The 26,605-nt window shown below is 39.8% G+C and overlaps 2 protein-coding genes across 3 annotated transcripts in view; both read left to right on the forward strand.

Moving 5' to 3' along the window:
* The first annotated feature begins 1,991 nt into the window (after positions 1-1,991).
* aurkb (aurora kinase B) lies at positions 1,992-20,308 on the forward strand. The gene is made up of 9 exons (XM_062040027.1): positions 1,992-2,109; positions 7,369-7,407; positions 8,540-8,621; positions 8,701-8,746; positions 8,827-9,015; positions 12,858-12,996; positions 13,070-13,218; positions 13,284-13,458; positions 19,909-20,308. Exons 1-9 carry the CDS (start codon positions 2,104-2,106, stop codon positions 20,080-20,082), a joined length of 999 nt encoding a protein of 332 aa, XP_061896011.1. The 5' UTR covers positions 1,992-2,103; the 3' UTR covers positions 20,083-20,308.
* Positions 20,309-23,377: 3,069 nt separating this feature from the next.
* The window catches only part of bod1l1 (biorientation of chromosomes in cell division 1-like 1), a 41,971-nt gene continuing 38,743 nt past the window's right edge, over positions 23,378-26,605 (forward strand). For both annotated transcript variants that reach the window (XM_062040151.1, XM_062040152.1), the window contains exon 1: positions 23,378-23,620. In XM_062040151.1, coding sequence (XP_061896135.1) covers positions 23,504-23,620 — 117 coding nt within the window. In that variant the 5' untranslated portion in view covers positions 23,378-23,503. The remainder of the gene's footprint in view (positions 23,621-26,605) is intronic.

The raw sequence follows: 26,605 nt of genomic DNA on the forward strand, positions 1-26,605 counted from the left end.
GGGAACTTCCCCCAAATTTGGGAATTTCGGGAAAGGTGGGAATTTTTCTGAAACTGGAAAAAAACAACTTGATGGTCTGAATTTCAAATCGGTCAAGAAATGTTGAAGTAGTAAGATGTTGAATTAAGAAATGGTATTACGGAATTCCTGGAAGAATTCCAGGAAAACCGGGAATGTTTTCAGTCCAAAAACAACTTTGTTTTGACGGTGGAGCGGTTGAAGTGGGTTGAAAAATGTGGGAGGAGTAGTCGCCAGAAAAAAGGGTGGAAATAGGACTTTGGAAAACCAGGAATTCTGGAAAATCCTGGAATTTTTTTTAGAATTGTTGAAGTAGAGCACACAATTCCCAAACAGGCTGAATATTCTGAAATTGGAACAGTTTGAATCAGATGAAAATTGTGGAGCTTTGAAGAATGTCCCATTGATTTCAATGGGAATTTCCCCCAAATTTGGGAATTTCGGGAAAGGTGGGAATTTTTGTGAAACCGGTAAACAAACTTGAATGGTCTGAATGAGTTGACTTGAAATGGTTGGTGTTGGGATATTTCAAATCGGTCGAGAAATGTTGAAGTAGTAACATGTTGAATTGAGAAATGGTCTTACGGAATTCCTGGAATTTCGGGAAAACCGGTAATCTTTCCAGTTCAAAAGTAACTTTGTTTTTTGTCCTAATTAAAAGGAATGTTTTGACGGTGGAGCGGTTGAAGTGGGTTGAAAAATGTGGGAGGAGTAGTCGCCAGAAAAAAGGGTGGAAAAAGGGCTTTGGAAAACCAGGAATTCTGGAAAATCCTGGAATTTTTTTAGAATTGTTGAAGTAGACCACACAATTCCCAAACAGGCTGAATATTCTGAAGTTTGAACAGTTTGAATCAGATGAAAATTGTGGGAATTGTGGAGCTTTGAAGAATGTCCCATGGGAATTTCCCCCAAATTTGGGAATTTCAGGAAAGGCGGGAATTTTTGTGAAACTGGCAAAAAGCTAGTAGTCGCTAGAAAAAAGGGTGGAAATAGGGCTTTGGAATTCCAGGAATTCTGGTAAATCCTGGAATTTTTTTTTATTTGGAAAAAAGGGTAGTTTTGAATTAGGTTTGAATAGGTTGAAAAATGTGGAAATGAAATGAAAGTTTGAAAAAAGGCCAATTCATTTTGAATGAGGAAAAATGTCCCAGAAAACCTGGAATTCTGGGAAATCTGGTCATTTTTGGAATTTCTCAAGGGTAAGCTTGCGATTCCCGAATATGCTGAACAGTGTGAAGTTGGAACGGTTGGAATCGGGTGAAAAATGTGGAAGGTAGAGCGCACCAAAATCTGGAGAATAATAATAATAATAAATAGATGAATTTTGGTGTAGAAAACCCAAGTGTGAATGCTTAGGAGCATTCACACAATTATATATATATATATATATATAGTACTTTGGGTTTGGACCCACAAGCACAAAATTAAAGTTAGAGCTATTATATATACACATTCTTTGCAATCTTACATTTATTTGACAGTCGATGGATTTTCAAAGTACAAAGAAGAAGAATTATGAGAAAAACTTCCAACCTTACTGAAAATATTCTTCATCTCAGTATGTTAATATTGACTGAATTAATGAATTACATATTACAAACTGTTGTATATACTAATTCATAGATGTTATTTTATTATATAAAAAGGTCAGTAAATGATTTTATATAATTGTAAATGCTTTGAAGTGGGAAAGGGGTAGGATTAAATAAGCTTTGCTTCTTCCTACTCCTTTTCGGGCATGATGTAAATGAAATGATATGAAATTGTGTGATGTATTATGATGTAAATGTGTTCATGTTCGAAATAAACTAAAAGAAAGAAAGAAAATAGGTTTACGGTAAACACAAAGAGTGAAGAGGCGGGTCAAAAATTGGGTTCAGCCAATCATACAAATGGAATCATGCATTCCTTTTTTTTCTTTCTTCCGGACTCTTGGCCAATGGGAGCTCTTGCTGTGAGACGTGCTGCCCAATCAGCTTCGTTTGCTGACATTTTAAAATCGTTTGGCAGCCGTGTCTGTTCAAAACAGAACGGATAAGTTTCGGCCACGCTTTTAAAGTCAAAATCGGCTAACTTTCCACGAAGATGCAGGTAAATTTTGTTTTCTTTACTATGTTATTCTGAGATAGTCGCAAGTGAGACTCCATGGTCACTCCTAATCGCTTTTATTTGCCTGTTTATGGGTAGCTTTAAGCGAGCTAGCCTACATTTTGAATGAAGTTCCCGTATTAACGCTTTGTATTTGGTTGTATTATGTCAAAACAATGCGTCAAGTATATATCTTATAATAGTACATCCCAGGTGACATAATGTTTATTTTCATTTCTAACATTAAAACACGTCTAGCTACTTTTTACATCGTTTGCGGCCTTGTCGTTCTTTACCATTGTTCCCAACCGGAAGTGTTTTCTATAGATTAGCTGAAAAAGTGCAGTGCATCGATTAATATTTCCCTGGAAAATAATTATTAGACATCTTATCCTATATAGCAGTGGTTCACAGACTTTCTCCACCATGGTGGCCAACATTAAAATACAGTAGCGCAGTATTGATTGATTGAAACTTTTATTAGTAGATTGCACAGTACAGTACATATTCCATACAATTGACCACTAAATGGTAACACCCGAATAAGTTTTTTAACTTGTTTAAGTCGGGGTCCACTTAAATCGATTCATGGTACAGATATATAATATCATCATAATACAGTCATCACACAAGTTAATCATCAGAGTATATACATTGAATTATTTACATTATTTACAATCCGGGATGTGGAGGGGTTAGGTTTGGTTGATATCAGCACTTAAGTCATCAACAATTGCATCATCAGAGAAATTGACATTGAAAGGTAGGTCTGACTTGGTAGGATGTACAGCAAGTAGTGGACATAGAGAGAGAGAGAGATCAGAAAGCATAAGAACAAGTATCTACATTTAATTATTTACAATCCGGGGAGGAGGGATGTGGAAGGGGGAGGGTGTTAGTTTAGGGTTGAAGTTGCCTGGAGGTGTTCTTTTAGTGCGGTATTGAAGGAGGATAGAGATGCCCTTTCTTTTACACCTGTTGGGAGTGCATCCCATATTGATGTGGCATAGAAAGAGAATGAGTTAAGACCTTTGTTAGATCGGAATCTGGGTTTAATGTGGTTAGTTCAGCTCCCCCTGGTGTTGTGGTTATGGCGGTCATTTACGTTATTGAAGTAGTCTGGCATGTACTTCGGTATCAGGGAGGTGTAGCGGATTTTATAGACTAGGCTCAGTGCAAGTTGTTTTACTCTGTCCTCCACCCTGAGCCAGCCCACTTTGGAGAAGTGGGTAGGAGTGAGGTGTGATTTGGGGTGGAGGTCTAGAAGTAACCTGACTAGCTTGTGCTGGGATGTTTGGAGTCTAGATTTGAGGGTCTTGGAGGTGCTGGGGTATCAGGAGGTGCATGCGTAATCGAAAAAGGGTTGAACGAGAGTTCCCGCTAGAATCTTCATGGAGCTTTCGTTGACCCAAGAGGAGATTCTGTAGAGAAATCTCGTTCGTTGGTTGACCTTTTTGATTACCTTGGTTGCCATTTTACCACAGGAAAGATTAGCCTCTAGAATGGAACCTAGGTAGGTGACCTCATCTTTCAGTGTTTCCCACACATTCATTTATTTGTAGCGGCCCGCCACGAAAGAATTAAGGCCGCCACAAATTTTTGTTGTTGTCCTGTCCAGCTTCTCAGGCAAATCATATACAGGTAGTTGATGTAGATGCCCATATCGGCTGTTCAGATTTACTTTACAAAAGAGAAGTGTAGGATCAAGATTTTTGGAGATCTTTGTTCAGTGGATCAGATGTTTGATGAAGCTTTGTGTCTATCTACCACCACTACTGTTTTCTGTTTATTTGTTACTGACTGTGGCAGGACACCTCTGCCTCTGTTTCACTTTATGTTGCTGGTAAATAATATGGTTGTAGTAGTAGTAGGCTAAAGTTAAATTATTTAGTATGCACTAATTAAAGGGGCAGAGCTTTAAGAGACATTTTAGCTTTTATATTTTTATAAGATATATTTTTTGTAAGAACCACAATTAATAAATATATTTCAGTGAATAACTTATTGTTCAAATCTGTATATAAATATGTACAAAGTGTTGTAATTATATTGTAAAATGGATGGATGGATGGATGGACGTTTAAAACAAAACTGTTATTATTAATTAGTAAGTATACATTTTTTGAGCCTTTTTAGAGAAAATCATATCATTGTAGTAAATTATGCAAATTACTCGATGATGTCATGGTGACCACGCCCCCATCGCCACAGGTATCTTGGCAGTTTATGGGAAACACTGTCTTTCCTGGTGATAACAATGTCACCCACTTTTATAGTGAAGTCACTGACTTTCTTAAGGTTGATGTGGGACCCAAATAGGATGGATTCCGTGTTACCCAAGTGTATGGATAGTTTATTGTCAGCGAGCCAGGTGCAAATTCTACAGAGTTCAGCACTGAGGATTTTCTCCACCAGTGACCTGTCCTTGCCGGATACCAGCAGGGCCGAGTCATCCGCAAACAGGAACAATTCACAGTCGCATGCTGATGACGTAGTAGGCCTAAGTATTCATTAAAACAAGGCAGAGGTTTTATTTAACACGTTTATTAGTATGTTTTGGCCACTGTAACATTGCAAACAGTTTGAACAGTAACACTGTGTTTTGACTCTAGGAAAAAAAACAACTAACTGAGCTAAAAAATTATGGAGTAAGAAGTGTTTTCTATGGATTAGCTCGCATATTGAGGGTTGATTAAAAAGGGCAGTGCATCGATTAATATTTCATAGTAAAATAATGATTAGACGTCTTATCCTATATAGCAGTGGTTCACAGACTTTTTCCAACAAGGACCTCCCCAGAAAACACTTGGCTCTCCATGTGACCACCATGATGACCAATGTTAAAATACAGAGGCGCAGTAGGCCTAAGGTCCCGTTTACACTAAGGTTTCCAGGGTAAATCCCACCTAACCTTATCCTTGTCCACACACACACAATGGTCGTTTAAGACCCCCTCCGTCAGCCGGCGCAACGCGACCTAATACACATGCACGGAAAATGTGCACGTCATAGTCACCTCCAGTGTTGCTTGGTGTGCATGTTCTTAAATTTAACTTATCTGAACTATATCCAGTGTTGTGGTATTTCAATTAACTGGAATCCAGTGTGCTGTGGGGCCCTATTGTAGTGAATCACACCTGAGCCATCATAAATTAATCAAATCTTTATTAAACACGTAAACAATGTGATAAAGAACAATTTACATCAATCAAACTAGGGATCTAGATATCTGGTGAGGACACTCCTCACTCTTTTGCCTTCACCTTCATTGTCCATTCCTTTTTGGTGACTTTATATACTCTGGACCTAGACGTTGAGTCCGCGACATACATGGCGGACAATAACTGATACAGTCTGATTTGCCAGTCCAAAAGCATTCGCCGTTTCCCGTAGTTAGTCTTCCCTGGACGGCCAGGTAATACTAAGCACACGCTACCTTTTTTATCACATCCACGGTAGCCTGCATTCTCGTTGTCTCTCCTTCGACAAATGGACAAAGTTTTTCGGTAAGTAGAATCACAGCTGACCTGGACATTCGAAAGTTCTCCTGCCGTCTGAGAAGTGTTGTATCCCAAATAGCTGCAATCGCTTTTTCTTGTGATTTCCACAAGCGTCTGTACAGACGGAACGAGATACACGCACACGTCTGGATGACTCGCCTCCATATTTCCAGTGGTTACCTCCGAGTTACGAAAGCGCTTTATTATGAAGCTGGCTGTGGCGCATTCTTTCTGACGTCACTTCCTGTGTGGGGCGTGGTCTTTCTGGTGTCACTTCTTCTCAGAACTCAGTTTGTCAACGATCGAAGAGTCCATACAAAGCTAAGAGACAGAGATTCAAGAAATACACGGTGAACTTACCCGTGTAAAAAATTGTCAGAGGAGGGGAACCTTAAACGATGGTTTAGTGTGGCTGAAACGGGGCTTAAATAATTATTTGTTTAAGGGGTTATCCTGCATAGCCTAAATCGGGGGTCAGCAACCCGCAGCTTCTTGAGCCGCATGCAGTTCTTTAGTGCCACCCTAGTGGCTCCCTGGAGCATTTTAAAAAAAAAAGAAAAGGATTGAAAATGGTTAAAGATGGGGGCGGAAAGAACAATGTTTTAGTATGTGTTTGTTTGATAACAAACATGACACAAACCTTCCCAATTGTTAGAAAGCCCACTGTTTAATATGTTTGTTTATGCTTCACTGATGAGGATTTGCTGAACATCGCTTTGTCCTACTAATTTCGGCGGTTCTTGAACTCACCATAATGTGGACTCTGACGCAACATTTTTACATGTAAAAGCTTCCACTCCTTTGTCTCATTTTGTCCACCAAAAATTTCATGCTGTGCGTGAATGCACAAGCTAATCAATGCTAACATGCTATTTAGGCTAGCTGTATGTACATATTGCATCATTATGCCCCATTTGTAGGTATATTTGAACTCATTTAATTTCCTTTACTTGTATCCTCTGTATATAATTTAGTTTTGCATGTCCCATGACACATTATTTGTATGTAATATCGGCTGCATTTCAGATAGTTGTTTGTATGCCACGTTGTTCCAGACCACAGCAAACATTACCTAGCTTGCCAAAGATTGTAATAGATCTATTGAAAGAACACAGCCTTAACTTGGACACTCGCATCTATACCTTTGGCCATTAAAAGCCAGTAATTTCCAGGAGTTATCTCACCCTCTGAGTAGCCTCTGATTTACTAATGGTTTCTAATGTTGTAAAAAATGTGTAGAATAAATATTAAATTTCAACATTTGTCAGCGAAAATTTGCTTCAGCCTGCGGCACATAGTCATTTTGATAGTAGGCTAATATAACTTATGTCATGTGTTGCCTTCATTATAAGACTTATATACGGCTTTTTGTTTATTTTTATTTTTTGGTCCAATACGGCTCTTTCACAGTTTTGGGTTGCCGACCCCTGGCCTACGTATTCATTAAGACAAGACCGATGTTTTATTTAACATGTTTATTTGTATTTTTTGGCCATTTTAATATTGGAAACAGTTTGAACAGTAACACTGTTTTGACTATAGGAAAATAAAACACTGGACTTAAATCAAGTGATTTTTTTGGCGTATCAATAGAAGCCACAACTTGGGAATCGCTGCTAAATACTATATAGCCTACTGTGGTTTTGCAACTGGTGAAGGTATGCTACTAGTTTCCATTTATAGTGCAAAGTATGATGAGACATTTTACAACCATGAAGGGGAAATCATTTGATAAGCTGTATGCTTTGGATTTTCTTCACAGAATAAAGAAAATTACGAGCCTAGGACTACCCAGCAGCCGGTAAGTTATATAGAGGATATTTTTTTAAACAAAAGAATATAACAATGATTGTAATTTATGGATCACATAGAAACTTTTAGTGCTCTTTGATTACTTACAATAGAGTGTTGCCCTTTCAGATCATTTTACAAGCACAGTTACATATCATTATAACCATTAGGCTGTGTAGTGCCTGAAGAGTTTTAGGAAAAACCAAAATGCTTTTATGGATTTGCCAAGCCTGCTCACACTAGTAACAGCTACTTGTCAAAATAACAAAAATAAGAGTGTAATTTATACCATAGGAAATGTCTAATTTGTTTTTAGTTATATTACTGGCTTATATGACTTGCCATCTAAATGATGCTTTTGTTTGTACAGCACTTTACAGTACAGTAGATCCTGACTATTCGCAGGGTCTTAGATAGTGACCATGCTAATAATTAAAACACCACAAATAAGAACTAAGGTGTGTGTGTGTGTGCGTGTGCGTGCGTCAGAAAAGCTTTGAATGGCAGGGTCCCTGCTATCACATGTTGATAAAAATATAACATTTACATAATAAAAATCAACTACAGGCTTCCCAAATGCTGTAATAAATTAAGCATGATGAGTTGACTTGAAACTGTTTAATGTTGCACTTTTTATATGTAGAAGAAAAGTTGTCATTTTATTTAATCTGAGCAACAACTTGATGCAGTTTAATGTTGATTAACGTGGGCAGAATTATTATAGTGTTCCCAATGTTAAAAGGATAACGCCATTGTTTACAAATTTGGTAAATAAATAACCAAAAAAATGTATATTTTGTTTTTTTACTGTACCGAAAATGAACCGAACCGTGACCTCTAAACCGAGGTACGTACCAAACCGAAATTATTGTGTGCCGTTACACCCCTATTATTTACACAAATTACATATAGTACTGATAAGAGTACCGATGAATATTGGGATCGATGAAATCATAACGATACTCATCCCTAAACAAGAATAGACTGGGATCCACTGTACGATAGTATAGTCTTACTTTTTGACTGCTTTTGCGGGCCATTTGTCTTTTTCATTGCAAAATATGGTGCAGCACAGTAGTGCACCAACATTTTCTTATACTCCTGATGACAATTGTTCACTTGTTGCTGTGTTCTATTGTTAGTTTGCCACCCCTATCACGTTAACGAACGCCCCGCGTGCTTTGGTGAAGCCGTGGCCGGGAACTGGCAAAAATGTTGTCCCAGGTAACGTGAGCCTCTTTACATACGTGTGTGTGTGTATAGCAGTATGTCCAATTTGTCATTACGTTTTGGGTTTTTTTAGGACCAGGGAGAGAATGTGTCAGTTCGTCTTCCAGTTCAGGTGCAAAGTAAGTCTGAAAGTGTCTCTTGGTTGATGTCCTGTTGTTGTTTTGTGAGTCACACCTCTAAGTAGACTCTTCGTAAACAGGAAGTTCTCCATCGATGACTTTGACATCGGCCGACCCCTCGGGAAAGGCAAGTTTGGCAACGTGTATCTTGCCAGAGTGAAGGAGATGCATGCCGTCGTGGCTCTGAAGGTGCTGTTCAAGTCCGAGATGGAGAAGGAAAGTGTGGAGCACCAGCTCAGAAGGGAGATCGAGATCCAAGCCCGTCTCAAGTAAATGCTTGCACGTTTTTTTTTCCCCACACATTTTCTCAAAGGCACAATGGAAATACAAATAGTATGTTACAGGGTCAAACTGTCACCATCAGACAACCCTAACTGTACAGGAGATATATTGAACATTAACTGTAGAATACAATATTAAATGTAAACAAAGAAATGTCACCTTTTTAATAGCAAGTGTCAGCATGCATGGGGGAAGCTGCACAAAAGTATTGTCCATAACTGTTTATATCATTATTTTCGCTTAACCCTTGTTAAGGTCACTCCCTCTTTTTGAGTTCCAAAAGGGCAAAGAATAGGCACTCAGTCCCCTGTAACTACTTTGTATTGGATGCAGACCCACATTCGTAGTAGTGCTCAAAACTCACGTGAAGTATCAAGCAGAAGAAGACGTGCTTATTACATTTGAACAGAAGCGTGGATAGAAGCATGTTGCAGCAGAAAGTAAGCAACTATTGACCGTAAATTACCGTATTTTCCGCACCAGATTATAAGGCGCACCTTCAATGAATGGCATATTTTAAAACTGTGTTCATATATAAGGCGCACCGCATTATAAGGCGCATAGAATAGACGCTACAGTAGAGGCTGGGGTTACGTTATGCATCCATTAGATGGAGCTGCGCTAAAGGGAATGTCAACAAAACAGTCAGATAGGTCAGTCAAACTTTATTAATAGATTACAAACCAGCTGTTCTGACAACTCTGTTCACTCCCAAAATGAATAAACCGCTGTTTTATTATTTTCCCCGAGGTAAAGTCAGTGATGTGGTGTTTTGTTTATCTTTTAACAACAGCAAGGTATAACATGTAGTGCAACATTTATATCACATAGTGGAGGGGAACTTTTCCCTGATTCAATAAACACGTAAAAAACAGTAATACTGTTACGGTAAATCAAATGTTAGTGCAATCACAATATAGTAACACTTGAAATAGTGCAGAGCAATAACAATATATCAATAACTCAACGTTGCTCAAACGTTAATGACACACAAAATAAACATGTAAAGCTCACTTTATGAAGTTATTCCTCATCCACGAACCCTTCGAATTCTTCTTCTTCAGTGTCCGAATTAAACAGTTGGGCGAATACGGCATCCAACATGCTCCGTCTCGTCGAAGTCGTCATTAATGGAGTCAGTGTCGCTGCTGCTCTATTCCCGTGTTTTACTGCGTGACTGATAGTCCTAAGTTTAAACTCTGTGTCATAAGCGTGTCTCTTAATAGGAGCCATTTTGGGGTCTTTACATAAACAAACAAATGGAAATGAAACGGCACGCCTCGCGCAGTCATATATCCCAGCATGCACCGCGCGCTTCTTCTTCTACGGGGGAAAATGAAGTCGGCGGCTGCTTACCGTAGTTGCGATTGATTGATTTATTGAAACTTTTACCTGTTGGAGGCTCAATATTGGTCCATCTATAAGGCGCACCGGATTATAAGGCGCACTGTCAGCTTTTGACAAAATTTGAGGTTTTTAGGGGCGCCTTATAGTGCGGAAAATACGGTAGCAAGAATATTAATAATAGCTTTGACAAAGGTAATTCAACCGCAAATTATGCAATATGTTGCCTCATACGTCAGCAGCAAAATTAGGAGCCTTTGGAACCCGTAATGGTTCTATTTATATGCCAAATAATACATTATGTTGCAGAAAGGTCAACGGAAATGCAAAACATACTCCTATAGTGAATCCTTGAATTCTATTAATCATGCAGTACCGTATTTTTCGGAGTATAAGTCGCTCCGGAGTATAAGTCGCACCGGCCGAAAATGCATAATAAAGAAGAAAAAAAACCTATAAGTCGCACTGGAGTATAAGTCGCATTTTTTGGGGAAATTTATTTGATAAAACCCAACACCAAGAGTAGACATTTGAAAGGCAATTTAAAATAAATGAATAGTGAACAGGCTGAATAAGTGTACGTTATATGAGGCATAAATAACATACCAGGCACGTTCTCAGTTGGTTAACGTAACATATTATAGTAAGAGTCATTCAAATAACTATAACATATAGAACATGCTATACGTTTACCAAACAATCTGTCACTCCTAATCGCTAAATCCCATGAAATCTTATACGTCTAGTCTCTTACGTGAGTGAGATAAATATTATTTGATATTTTACGGTAATGTGTTAATAATTTCACACATAAGTCGCTCCTGAGTATAAGTCGCACCCCCGGCCAAACTATGAAAAATACTGCGACTTAGTCTGAAAAATACGGTAGTGCTCAAAACTCACATGAAGTATCAAGCAGAAGAATACGTGCTTATTACATTTGAACAGAAGCGTGGATAGAAGCATTTTGCAGCAGAAAGTAAGCGACTATTGACCGTAAATTAGCAAGAAGATTAAAGGCCTACTGAAATAAGATTTTCTTATTTAAACGGGAATAGCAGATCCATTCAATGTGTCATACTTGATCATTTCACGATATTGCCATATTTTTGCTGAAAGGATTTAGTAGAGAACATCGACGATAAAGTTTGCATCTTTTGGTCGCTGATAAAAAAGCCTTGCCTGTACCGGAAGTAGCGTGACGTCACATGTTGTGGAGCTCCTCACATCTGCACATTGTTTACAATCATGGCCACAAGCAGCGAGAGCGATTCGGACCGAGAAAGCGTCGATTTCCCCATTAATTTGAGCGAGGATGAAAGATTTGTGGATGAGGAAAGTGAGAGTGAAGGACTAGTGGGCAGTGGAAGCGATTCAGATAGGGAAGATTCTGTGAGAGGCGGGTGGGACCTGATATTCAGCTGGGAATGACTAAAACAGTAAATAAACACAAGACATATATATACTCTCTTAGCCACAACACAACCAGGCTTATATTTAATATGCCACAAATTAATCCCACATAACAAACACCTCCCCCCTCCCGCTAATACAAATCAAACACCCGCACAACACACTCAATCCCACAGCCCAAAGTACCGTTCACCTCCCCAAAGTTCATACAGCACATATGTTTCCCCAAAGTTACGTACGTGACATGCACATAGCGGCACGCACGTACGGGCAAGCGATCAAATGTTTGGAAGCCGCAGCTGCGTACTCCGGTAGCGCGTATCCAACTCAAAGTCCTCCTGGTAAGAGTCTCTGTTGTCCCAGTTCTCCACAGGCCAATGGTAAAGCTTGACTGTCATCGTTCGGGAATGTAAACAATGAAACACCGGCTACGACGTAGCCGCTACGTGTTTGTGTTGCTGCAGCCGGCCGCTAATACACCGCTTCCCACCTACAGCTTCCCACTTACAGCTTTCTTCTTTGCTGTCTTCATTGTTCATTAAACAAATTGCAAAAGATTCACCAACACAGATGTCCAGAATACTGTGGAATTTTGCGATGAAAACAGACGACTTAATAGCTGGCCACAATGCTGTCCCAAAATGTCCGCTACAATCCGTGACGTCACGCGCAAACGTCATCATACCGAGACGTTTTCAGCAGGATATTTCGCGGGAAATTTAAAATTGCACTTTACTAATCTAACCCGGCCGTATTGGCATGTGTTGCAATGTTAAGATTTCATCATTGATATATCAACTATCAGACTGCGTGGTCGGTAGTAGTGGGTTTCAGTAGGCCTTTAATAATAGCTTTGACAAAGGTAATACAACCGCAAATTATGCAATATGTTACCTCGTACGTCAGCAGCAAAATTAGGAGCCTTTGGAACCCGTTGGAAAATGGTTCTATTATTTATATGCCAAATAATACATTATGTTGCAGAAAGTTCAACGGAAATGCAAAACATACTCCTATAGTGAATCCTGTAATTCTAATAATCATGCAGTAATCATTTTTCCCTTCTTTTCAGCCATCCCAACATCCTGCGCTTTTACAACTATTTCCACGATCGAAAAAGGGTGTTTCTGGTGCTGGAATACGCTCCACGCGGCGAAATGTACAAGGAGTTGCAGCGGTGCGGACGATTTGACGAGCAACGCACTGCAACTGTAAGCAAAACATACCAGGCCGACATCGCTCTTTTTGGAGCGATTTGTGATTGTGATCTCTTCCATGAACTAGTACATGGAGGAGATAGCTGACGCGCTCCAGTACTGCCACAAGAAGAAGGTGATCCATCGCGACATCAAGCCAGAGAATCTGCTTCTTGGCTTTCGCGGAGAGCTGAAAATAGCCGACTTCGGTTGGTCCGTGCACGCGCCGTCACTCAGGTAGGCGGAGTGTTTCTGACGAGCCGTCTTCACAAACAGTTTGTGACGTGTGGTGGTCTGTGCAGACGTCGTACGATGTGCGGCACGCTGGACTACCTCCCTCCCGAGATGGTGGAGGGCCACACCCACAGCGAGAAGGTGGACCTGTGGTGCATCGGGGTCCTCTGCTACGAATGCCTGAATGGGAACCCGCCCTTTGAAACATCCAACCATGCCGAAACATACAAAAGAATAGTGAAGGTAGGGTTGTACGGTATACCGGTATTAGTATAGTACCGCGATACTAATGAATCATATTCGGTACTATACCGCCTCTAAGAAGTACCGGTCCCCCACACGTCGTCATGTTGTGTCATTGCCGGTTTACGAGCAGACGAGCATGTTCGGCAGCGCACAATCACAGAGTACTTACAAGCAGACACAGTGTGTAGACAGAAAAGGGAGAACGGACGCATTTTGGCTTAAAAACTAAAGAAAAAGGTGAAGTTATAACACTGAAACACCCTCAGGAAGAGGCGTTTTAAAACATGACTAGCTAGCGGCTGAAGTCCATCCGCAGTCTGCAGTGTTGTAGCTACTTCTAAATCACTAATCCTTGTCTCCATGGCGACAAATAAAGTAATAGTAAGGTCATCTTATGGGATATTTGGCAAATCTGGGAACTAAATCGTTACCAAGAAATCTCTTCACCAATGTGTTTATAAAGGTGTCTAGTAACATGTCCTAAAAAGTTGAAATTCAACTCCTGGGGGAAAGTTCGTAAAAAACTGCACAAAGTCGGGTACCATTAACCGATTTTGGAAAATTCGAAAATGCTTAATTTGGCCTTAAGTAACTTGTGAGTGGTCAAACTAGGGGTTCTTCAATATTCTGAGTTCATTGCAAGTATTTATTTTTCACCAAGACCACTCCCTGGTGGAAAAATGGCCACACCTCCTTTCATCCCGACAATGCCCCCTACTCACACATACCATGCAGGGTATATGTAAAAAAAATAATAATAATAAAATAAAAAAGATAATAGTGTATTCTTTAATGTTTGACATGATGAATGGGCCAAGTCAGTGTTTAGTGATGGTTGCTGTAGTTGATTGGCATTTCAATGTGAGGACGTTATGAGTTTAACATTAGCACCAAACATGCTGGATCCATTTGCATCCCTTTTCTTTGTTGAACATGGGTGAACACAATATACTGCTTTTAATGTCAGCTATGTAAGTATTATTGAAATCTTTTTCTATTAATTTGAAATATTTCACTTCACTGCATTGATTATAAGGTTAGAACTAAATGTTGTCATTACTAGTATTAAGAATTCCCTAAGCTCTATGTTTAACAATTCTGTTTTAATCTGCTTTTTTCTAAGAAAGAGTGTCCCTTTGATTTCTAAACTGATGTGTTTTGAGGGCACAGTAGTTGATTGGATCCATTGGTAACATCATGGAGGATTCTGGACTACTAGAGCTGATCCAGCTGATTTATCCGGGGAGTACGACAGCTAGCCACATCCTGGATGGAGGGTGTTTTGACAAGGCAATCCGTGCTCACCTCATTAGTGCAGCCATGTATCAGCACATCATGAAACATGCCTTCACTGAGGAGGAGCTTGTTGGAATGAGGACCTTTATGGAGATGGGAGCCAATCACACAGATCCAGTGGTGGTACTGTTTGAGCAGAGATTTGAAGAAACCTTCAAAAGACTCGCCAAAGGGGGACGAACACCTACACTCTGGGTGCAGTACCACCACATGGTAAATGTTATTAAGATGTTCATCCGAACTGAGTGGCTTGCAGACCACGATGGGCACCTGTCCTCCATTGCTACCTGGATGCTGGACATCTTTGCAGCTGCAGGCCATCATCAGTATGCCAAAGGTGCACGGTTGTACTGTCAACTGATGAAGGAACTGGAAACTTTGCCTGGTTACAAAGAGACCATCGAACGTTTCACTGCCCATGGGAACCATGTTGTCCGGTATTCCAGCCACGATTGGTCTGGCACCTGGTGTGACATCAGCATTGAGCAGACGTTAATGAAGGCGGCCAAATCAGAAGGTGGACTGAGCAGAGGGAGGATGAGAAGCAGTGATGCTGGCCACAAGTGCTGGGTGCTCACCCTCAGCCACTTCTCTAATATCAACAAGCATATGGAGGAAGGTGTAAACCAACGTGCTCCACTCCACAGAGACCTTGGGAAAACCCAGATGAAGCGTGATGCACAGGCAGTTAAACTTGCCCTCCAGTGGTCCGAGGAGAACAACCAGTTCGACCACGAACGCAACAAAGAGATGCTTGTATCTTTCTCTACAGGATTCACAAGCACAGGAGATGACCCAGTCAATGCTGAGAGAGCAGCTGAAGTAGAGAGAGAGATGCAGAAAAAGCTGGATGGACAGTCAGCGACATCAACCATGGAGGTGAAGTCAAAGGTGCAAGCCCTCTCATCTCTGAGATCATAGATTTGGGTCAAAATGAATGATCAACAAGTTGCACCGGCTGGGATACACTGAGTCCTATTCAGAGACACAAAACTACAAATACTGCTACCTTAATGACAGGAACGGAGATGGCATATGGACATCTTTCTGGACATACGCGCTACCAAGGATGCAGTGATTCAGGCTGGTACTGCGATCTTCCACTACATCTACCATGGACCAGGTACTACTCTGGGTGAAGTTCGATACAACATCTTCTCACGTAAGGCAGCGGCTGGGCTGATCAAACCGGAGACTCTACCTCCAACAGAGGGTGCAGCAGCACAGCATTCGCTCCGTGCCTACCTACAGACTCGGGACTGGCTCCTTCTACAGAGCAAGTCTCTGGACCCCAGTGACTATGGATGGACAATAGGTGTTCATGGTTATGAGCCAGTTCCAACTCTAGACCCCATGGCTCCTGAAGAGCTACTCCAGTTCACAAGCTGCAATTGCCATGGAGATTGCAGCAGCCGGCGATGCAGCTGCAAAAAGAATAGCGTCAAGTGCATCTCAGCTTGTGGAGTCTGTCAAGGCATTACCTGCAAGAATGCTATTCATGATGATGGCATTTATGATGAATACTCAGAGGCAGACATTGACTCATAAAGCATTCCACAAGGGGGATCACTGTTTGCTCTGACTAATGTGAAACGAATTGTAATAAATGCAACTTTATTTAAATGCAAAAAAGGGTGTGACAGTTTTTCCACTAAGGAATAGTTGTAGTGAAAAACAAATGCTATAAATGAACTCAGGATCATAAAAAAACCCTAGTTTGACCCCTCACAAGTTACTTAAGGCCAAATTAAGCATTTTCAAATTTTCAAAAAATCGGTTATTGGTACCCCGAGTTTGTGCAGTTTTTTATGAGGTTTCCCACAGGAGTTGAATTTCAACTTTTTAGGACATGTTATTAGACACCTTTAGAAACACATTGGTGAAGAGATTTCTTGGTAACGATTTAGTTCCCAGATTTTCAGACGCTTCCCTTACTACAAGTTTCTTACAAGTATTATCCCTGCAGGACGAGGAATAGCTAAACATGCTTCACTACACACCGTAGCTCACCAGTGTCATAATATAAACAAACGCCATTGATGGATCTACACTTAACATCCACTGTAATGATATCAAGTACAGGAGCGTATCTAGTCGATACTACTATGATTACATCGAAATTTTTTAGCATCACAAAATCTTCTTTTGTTTTTTTAAATTTATATTAGGTTTATAAACTCAGGAAATATGTCCCTGGACACATGAGGACTTTGAATATGACCAATGTCTGATCCTGTAACTACTTGGTATCGGATTGATACCCAAATTTGTGGTATCATCCAAAACTAATGTAAAGCATCAAACAGAAGTATAAGTGATTATTATTATTATTATTATTATATTACTAATTTGATAATCGATTTAATCTGTCGATTATTACTTCGATTAATAATCGGATAAAAGAGACAAACTACATTTCTATCCTTTCCAGTATTTTATTGAAAAAAAACTGCATATTGGCACCATACTTATTTTGATTATTGTTTCTCAGCTGTTTGTAAATGTTGCCGTTTATAAAAAAAGGTTTATGAAAATAATAATAAAAATAAAAAAGTAGCCTCTGCGCATGCGCATAGCATAGATCCAATGAATCGATGACTATATTAATCGGCAACTATTTTTATAATCGATTAGTTGTTGCAGCCCTAAAGTAGATTAATAATTCATTTTCTACCACTTGTCCTTAATGTTGACGAAATAATAGAATGATAAATGACACAATATGTTACTGCATATGTCAGCAGCTAAATTAGGAGCCTTGTTTGCTTACTTACTAATAAAAGTTGTCTTGTATGTTCACTATTTTATTTAAGGACAAACTTGCAATAAGAAACATATGTTTAATGTACCCTAAGATTTTTTTGTTAAAATAATGACAATAATGCAATTGTTTGTGGTCCCCTTTAAGTATTGAAATATATTTAGTACAGTCCCGATACCAAAATATTGGTATCGGGACAACACTACGTGAAGGTTTGTGGAAACATCTAGTAGAAATATACAAGCTGTAACCAACAAAGCTAGACACAAGTATTGGGACACAATGCAGGTTCACAACTTCATTTGTAAACTCTTCTCCATGTCCCTGTTCGGGAGAAATGCTGCAGAATGGCCACCTAAATCAAATGACAGGATTTGAAGTGAGGCACTGCCTTAAACCTGAAAAATAAAAATAAATGGAACATAGTGGACTTGACTGTGTGTTGGGCTGCTACGTAAATGTTATTTCCAATTAGATAAATTAACATTCGATTTTACAAAATGTATTTTTTTATTTTTTTTTATTTTTTAAATGTGCAGGCATGTGAAACGTCTTCAAAAACACGGAAATCCGCGTTTTTAAACATTTGTTTTTGTGTCAAAATACCACTTCCGGGTGATGTGTATTTCTGGTCTCATCCTCGTCCGGACAGAAGGGTGACACGGCAATACGGCTGAATCAAAAGAGACGTCGGAGACGCTTTACTGAACCAAAAGTTGCTTTATTACAAGCGAGCGTCATTATACAGGACTGCAGTACCTGGAGGAGGTCAAGTCAAAAGATGAGGCACTCCTAACTGGGAGGAGCCGAACCACAGTCTTATATTCCCTCTTTCTCTGTCTGGGTGTGTAGTAATTCAGGAGAGTACAACCTGACAATGTAAGATGTTCATGTGTAAGTGACAGGAAAACAACCTCTATATGTTGTAACTTAAAAGTTGACGTGAAGATAGACATGGAGTCTCTCCTCCAGGATAAAGCTATCACTTTTGCATTTTGAAGTCTGAATTTATTGCCTCTTCTCGGCGGAAAAAAATAGTGAAGTAGATACTAATAACCACTACTCCGGTCTGCTAAGCTGGTGGTTGCCGACCGCTTGTTTCCTCTGCTTACATTAACTTCCATTTTTCCCCACTGGGCATTCCAGTTTTTATCCTTCTTTCCTGGAGTATTCCTCTTGTTTTGTGTTTTGGCTCATTAAAGGAGCGCAGGGAGTTTTTATGTTGTGACTCAATCATAACGCGACAGAGATGAATGGACATTAAGAGGACAGAAAAGATATCTGACAAAAATGCAAACTTTGTGTAAATTGGCAAATAGGAGATTATTATATAATAAGTAAAGAACAGCAGGCAGCAGCTCACACTTTCTGTCACATTGACAAATTGTCAGCCAGCTTGAAAAATGTTTCACCTGAAGAATTGTTTGTATTTAAATGTTCGCCATATTTAGAAATCATATTTCATATCAATCAATGATCATTGATGTAAATTGTTGCATATTTAGAGACAGGAAGTGATCATATGTGTTGCTTCTTCCTACTCCTTTTCAGACATGTTGTAAAGATAAGTGAAAATATGTCAAATATGTGATGTATTATATTGAAACTGTGTACATGTTTAGAAACAGTATTTCATGGTTCCTAATCTTCACAAGGAAACCTTGCAATGTATTGTATCCACAAATTGCTATAAAATGGAGTTGACGGTGTTATTGTGATGTGGAGAAATTCCATATTTTGACAACTTTTCCCAGGAGGTTTTCTATATTTTTGAATGCAAATGTTGACGCTCCTCTTATACACACGTAATAAAGGGGTTTGCTGCTAAATTAACCACAAAATTAGCGCTACATTGAACATTTTGCCGCTACTGGGCCGACGTTTCCCGAAAGATAATGTTAAAAAACAACTTCAAGCATTGTCCAGCTTTTTACTGACGTATGCTATTCATGTTCAAATGACTTTTACTGCAAATTTAATATCGGTTATCGGCCTCCTTGACGGTGAATAATCAGTACCGGCCTTGAAAAACCCCATAACGTTCGATCTACTCTTTTTATTTGTTTACAGAGAGCAGTTTGTGATGTCACAGTTTGACAGACTTACTTATGTGGGCATTCTAGTGGGTCAAATCCAGAGAATAATTTCGCCACACCTAGTGTGTGTGTGACAATCATTGGTACTTTAAAGGACAAACTGTTGCAGGCTTACTCAGAAAGGGCGTTAGAAATGTGACCGTGGAGCAAAATTTACACCAAAGCATAAGCAATACATGTTATCTAGACTACAATGAAGTGTGTGAAATTGGCATAGACCTTTTAAGGTGGCCCAGTTTTTCCAAGGTAAAAGTATTTGTTTTTACACAGGTAAACACTATTTTCATTTTTCAGGTGGATCTGAAGTTCCCTCAGGTATTCTCTGCAGGCGCACGGGACCTGATCTCCAACCTGCTCCGCCACTGCCCCAACGATCGCCTCTCGTTACAGGACGTCATCGATCACCCGTGGGTGCGCACCAACTCCCATCGGATCTTGCCTCCCATCTGTCCCGCTAAAACGTCGTGAGCACCCCACCTGCTCTCGATGGAGATCTGTTTTTGCTTTATTCCACGGTGATGATTGTTGTACAGTGTGGTTTATTCCTAGGTAGTTAAGATGTATTGGTTGTTTTATTGTCATCTTGTGTCTGAAAAGTGTTTCTGATGATGCCAAAGTGCTGTACTTCTCAACGCTTTTGCCTGATTGTAGGGCTTGAATTTAAATTCTAATAAACACATACTTTTACCATGAATTGATTTACGTGGACCCCGACTTAAACAAGTTGAAAAACGTATTCGGGTGTTACCATTTAGTGGTCAATTGTACGGAATATGTACTGTACTGTGCAATCTACTGATAAAAGTTTCAATCAGTCAATCAAAAACTCCCGTTGTGGATTGGGCCAATTATCACCAAAATGTAATTGAGTGGATTTAAAAACAAATACAATATACAAAAATGCCACTGGGTACAGTGTTGGTCATGAGTAGTCTTATACTTGTAGGTTGATAAATTGAGCACCTTTTTGGTGGCGCTTCTTCCAAGTTTAGTTCCAATCAAAAGTGCTGGATTATGGCTCTACTACAGGGTTCCCCAAACTTTTTGACTCGGGTGGGGCCGCATTGGGTTAAAACAATTTGGCCGGGGGCTGGGCTGTATATATATTCCTCGCGCGCTATTTGGCTGAAAGAGCGCGCACTTGCGGCACGTTAGCCAGACACTGCGGCACGAGCGCGATCATGTCACATTATCGATGGGAAAATGCATTTTAGACCATATGACTTGCCTGAGTGGCTAGGAGACACAGAGTAACAAAGAGTAGAAAACCGATTAGAAAGGACAGATTTAAAAAATATATATTTAGAAAAGTTTTTTATTTTTTTAAACTTGGGACTTCCTGCGGGCCGGATTTTGGATGCTGGCGGGCTGTATCCGGCCCGCGGGCCTTAGTTTAGGAACCCCTGCTCTAGTATATCTGGAGGGGTGGGTTCGAATCCCACCGCTGCCAAATTTAATTTTTTCCCCGGTTCCTTTTTTAATTAAATACTTAATTATTCGCAGAGAGAAAGTCTCTAGTCATTTTCTTCAAATGTAACCATTTTGACCATGGATGAAGTGCTGGCTGTCCAGAGTCGGGACCCGGGGTGGACCGCTCGCCTGTGCATCGGTTGGGGACATCTCTGCGCTGCTGACCCGTCTCCGCTCAGGATGGTCTTCTGCTGGCCCCACTATGGACTGGACTTTCACTATTATGTAGGGATGATGTTCGAAACCGGTTCTCCCGGTTGTTCGATAAGAAAAGAACCGATTCCATTGACTCTAATCCCTTTTTGAGAAACGGTTCCCGTTATCGAGGCCACTATAGTAAAGAAAAAGAGTTTGTTCTTTATTCGAATTCCTGGGAACGAATCCCGTCCCACAGGAAATGCCCTGTGGAACATCACAGGAAATGACGTAGCTCAGTCATTAGGCGGCAGATACAGAAAGCAGCAAAAATAGTGGACCGGCCTCAAGGCATGGCTTCAATTTACAAAAAAATACGACGAGGAAACGGCAATATGCAATTATTGCCAGGCTTCGCTCTCATGTAAGGGGGGAAGTACAACAAGCATGTTGAAACATGTTCAGGCCGTACATAACCTGAACGTTCGAGAACTGTGTCGTGTCTTCGACACATGGAGAAGCAGCGACAGCGATGACGAAGCACGCCCCTCTTCCTGTGCTTCAACCTGCAGCCCCAGTTCCATCACGATGAGTAACTAACGTTAACTGTTGCCGGTTAATTTCCATATTTGCTCACTTGTAGCCTTTAGGCTAAAATAACGTTACCTATTATGTTAGATCCACAATGGACTGGACTTTCGCAATATTATGCTAGACCCACTCGACGTCCATTGCATCCGGTCTCCCCTAGAGGGGGGGTCACCCACATCTGCGGTCCTCTCCAAGGTTTCTCATAGTCATTCACATTGACGTCCCACTGGGTTGTGAGTTTTTCCTTGCCCTTATGTGGGAGCTGAACCGAGGATGTCGTTGTGGCTTACGTGCAGCCCTTTGAGATACTTGTGATTTAGGGCTATATAAATTAACATTGATTGATTGATTAACCATCAGTAATAATACATCTAATATAACCACGACATGTGATTGACTAAAAGCACACGTTGGCAACGGCTCGCTCACCACAGTAACACTGAATAAATCAGACCTGGGCAAATTAAGGCCCGGGGGCCAAATGGGACCCGTTAAGCTTTTCAATCTGGCCCGCCGGACATTCCCAAATATTTTTTTTAGATCTTTAAGATGGAAAGTGTATCTGCCATTATGATGTGCAGCGATGTTTTCAAATGACCGTAAGTCTTGAACTATACAAAATATTTCAATGGTTGGAATCTGCGCTTTTGCATGATATTTTAGTGACTAGTGTTGTCCTGATACCAATATTATTTCGATAGTTTTCTATATAAAGGGGACCAAAAAAAATTGCATTATTGGCTTTATTTGAACAAAAAATCTTAGGGTGTGGCGGACCGGTGCTTTTCAGCGGCGGTATGGTACCGAATATGATTCATTATTATCGCGGTACCATACTAATACCCGTATACTGTACAACCCTACTAGTTACTATGGTATTCTACGTCACAGCAGGTCAGACGAGGCACCAAGCAGTGTGGGTGGGGAGCGTTTCCACAGAGTGTTTCCAGAGCCTGAAATGCGGGTGTCAGGGACAGACGCGGAAGGAGATTTTTACAAGAAAGTTCTAAAGCTTAGTGATATATCAAATATATCAGATTGTAGATGTTTTTTGTTTTTTTTACCCTTCACGTTCATAAAATTGCTGTGTTTGTTGCGTTTTTGTTGCATGTTCTCAATATTCAGGGTTTTATCGTTCATAGAAAAAAATAAAATTCCATTCCGTTTTTAAGGCAGTCTGTCATAACATTTTTAGCATTCAATCAGACTTTATTGTGAGGTTTTGTATTAGTTTCCCTAAAAATAGATATACCGGCCCCAAGACACATTTTGTTCCTCTAAATTTGGCCCCCCTGAGTAAAAAATAATTGCCCAGGCCTGCAATAAATGGAACCCAGTACATCAAAGTGTGCTTTTAGTTATTTTTATTAAAACCCCGTAGAATAACAATTACAAGCTTGAAGTTAGCGTCCGATGCTTTATAATGTATCGAATAATATTTGTCAGATATTGACAATTAAAATTTACAAACGTAATATGTCGTTAATTTTCTCCCTTTTAATTTGTTACCGGAAGCTTTCTCAAGTACTTCCGGGTAAACGATTTTTTTTGTTTTGTTGTCAATCTCTTCCGGTTTGAGACCGCTCATATTTAACTCCCTTTGCCAAAAGAACTCCCGTGTTCGCTTTCGGTATGCGTTTTATATGTTATTTATTTATTTTTATGTATTGAAATTGAGTTAAATTGTTTAAACATGGCGGGTTTACCACCGGGGGATCCTCAGCTAGTGTCAATGATAGTGAATCACCTGAAAACACAAGGACTATTCGACCAGTTTAGGAGGGATTGCCTGGCAGACGTTGACACGAAGGTAACGACAGATTGCATCAAATACATCCATCCGTTTTTTACCGCTTGTCCCTTTTTTGGGGTCGCGGGGGGTGCTGGTGCCTATCTCAGCTGCATTTGAGCGGAAGGCGGGGTACACCCTGGACAAGTCGCCATCTCATCGCAGGGCCAAATATATATTCTTTGCATATACACACACATACACTATACTATATGTGTTTGCTTATGTTTACCTTAAGTTCAATTTAACGTTTGCAGGCCGACGTCAAGTTGACTTTTTAGACATTACTTGCTTGTGTGTTGCAGCCATTGATGCTATTGACCCTGAACTTCAGTTTTTATTTCTAAACAATGCAATTTATGATCCCAATGTTCATTGCAAGCACGGTAAGATTGCAGTAACTTACCATGGATACAAATATTATGATGCAAATATATTACAATCAATGTTCCCTCTAAGTTTTCATGTGTGTGAGCAAACGCAAAAAGTCCCTGAGCATTCAGTGGAGCCCATGTGAGCAACATCAGACGTGCACACTGTGGCTACACTAGCAGCACACCTGTCCCAAACCTGACTAAATAACAAGTTCAATCTCCATCCATCCATCCATTTTCTACTGCTTGGCCCTTTCGGGGTCGCGGGGGGAGCTAGAGCCTATTCTCTTATTATTATAATCGAATGACAGCAGTCATTTCCATTTCTAATATAAGTGTTTAGGCCCACTTACAATGACAATAACAAAAATAATTGTTTTTCATGAACTGTGTACTTGTATTGTTTGTCTGGGTGGAGGTCCTGCTTTGGAAATGTCATGACTGGGTTCTTGGGTTTTGCTTCTCCGGAAGGCAAAGGAAAATTGGCGCGGGCAAGGCGGGAATTTAAATACATGACTTATTGTTTAACACTAATAAACTACAACAAAAAGGAAGCAAACAAATGGCGCGCACAAAGGCGGAAATACAACTTGACTAAGAAACAAAAGACATGCACGTGGGCACAAAAACTATGAACAAAGAAACAACACTAACTGTGGTCTTAATAAACAAAACTTACTTGGCATGAAAAAACATGAAAAAGAGCAGCATGGATCATCAGAGTGTGAATGTGTGAGGACACCAGGACGAACAACAGAAACAGACAGATTTAAATAGTGACGTGATCAGTGAAAACAGGTGCGTGACTCGAAACGTGAAACAGGTGCGTGACAAGACAGGTGAAAACTAATGGGTGACCATGGAAACCAAACCAAACAAGGAAGTGCAACCAGGAACTAAAAAAAGAGCCCAAAACCCAAGCAAAACAAAAACATGATTAACACAGACATGACAGGAAATAATTTGTACCCCTTTCAGACATTGCATTTAGTTCCTATTAAAACATTCACATGTTGCACAATGAGATGTAAGCAGGGGATCATGTGAACATTCCTGCAACTTCCTGTTTGTAAAATATATATTTTTAGTAGTATTTATTTAATATACTAACAGCATTTCATGATTAATATGTATCAATTAAGATTCCTAATAAATGACACTAGACTAAGCACACATTTGATTGGTAAATCATAGTGTGACGACCTGGAATGACACTTTATGTGTGGTGTTGGAGTTGTCCGATTTTTTGTGGCTGTAAACGCATCATTGGCTAAGTGCCATATGTGCATGTGTTGGCGCAAGTGAGAAAGAGCGAGCGGCTGCTGTTGATATAACAAAGTTGCTTTTGGTCTGGTTTGTACTGCAGAAAATGACCAGTTTTGCTAAAAGTAATGTTTTGGTGATGTGTTTATGGCCGACAATAAAGAGTTTTGTCCTTTAAAATTCTACACACAATACCCCATAATGACAATGTGAAAATGTTTCTTTTGAATTTTTGCAAATTGATTAAAACAATATGCTTTAAGGACATAATTCACCACAACTGTTTACTTGACTTTGTTGTCATTACCGTATATTTCGGAGTATAAGTCGCTCCGGAGTATAAGTCGCACCGGCCGAAAATGCATAATAAAGAAGGAAAAAAAACAAATATAAGTCGCACTGGAGTATAAGTCGCATTTTTTTGGGAAATGTATTTGATAAAACCCAACACCAGGAATAGACATTTGAAAGGCAATTTAAAATAAATAAAGAATAGTGAACAACAGGCTGAATAAGTGTACGTTATATGAGGCATAAATAACCAACTGAGAACGTGCCTGGTATGTTAACGTAACATATTATGGTAAGAGTCATTCAAATAACTATAACATATAGAACATGCTATACGTTTACCAAACAATCTGTCACTCCTAATCGCTAAATCCCATGAAATCTTATACGTCTAGTCTCTTACGTGAATGAGCTAAATAATATTATTTGATATTTCACGGTAATGTGTTAATAATTTCACACATAAGTCGCTCCTGAGTATAAGTCGCACCCCCGGGGCCAAACTATGAAAAAATCTGCGACTTATAGTCCGAAAAATACGGTATATATCCATTCATCCATTTTCTATATATAATATGTAAATATTACATTTGGTATATTTTATATTGCTTCTATGGTACATTTTTTATTTACTTTATACCTGCATAATCCTCTCCATCCTTACCCTTTCCATCCTTTGTAACTGAGCTACTGTGTGGAACAATTTCCCTTGTGGATCATTAAAGATTGTCTAAGTCTTAAGTGGCTCAGGGGCGTAGGTTGAAATCCCACATATGTCATATTTTCTTCCATTTTCTGGTTCATTTGATCTGTGTGATGTTATGATCATGCACTTGAACAATATTTTTAAACTCATAGATGCTTGTCACTCTCTGGAGTTGAGTAAATGAATGGCCACCACATGAGGAAGTTGTGTGTAGTGCCGCCATAATGTGTAGGTAGTAGTGTTGTCCCGATACCAATATTTTGGTACCGGTACCAAAATGTATTTCGATACTTTTCTAAATAAAGGGGACCACAAAAAAATTGCATTATTAGCTTTATTTTAACAAAAAATCTTAGGGTACATTAAACATAT

Source organism: Entelurus aequoreus, linkage group LG28 (assembly GCF_033978785.1).
Source record: "Entelurus aequoreus isolate RoL-2023_Sb linkage group LG28, RoL_Eaeq_v1.1, whole genome shotgun sequence".
Taxonomy (NCBI): domain Eukaryota; kingdom Metazoa; phylum Chordata; class Actinopteri; order Syngnathiformes; family Syngnathidae; genus Entelurus; species Entelurus aequoreus.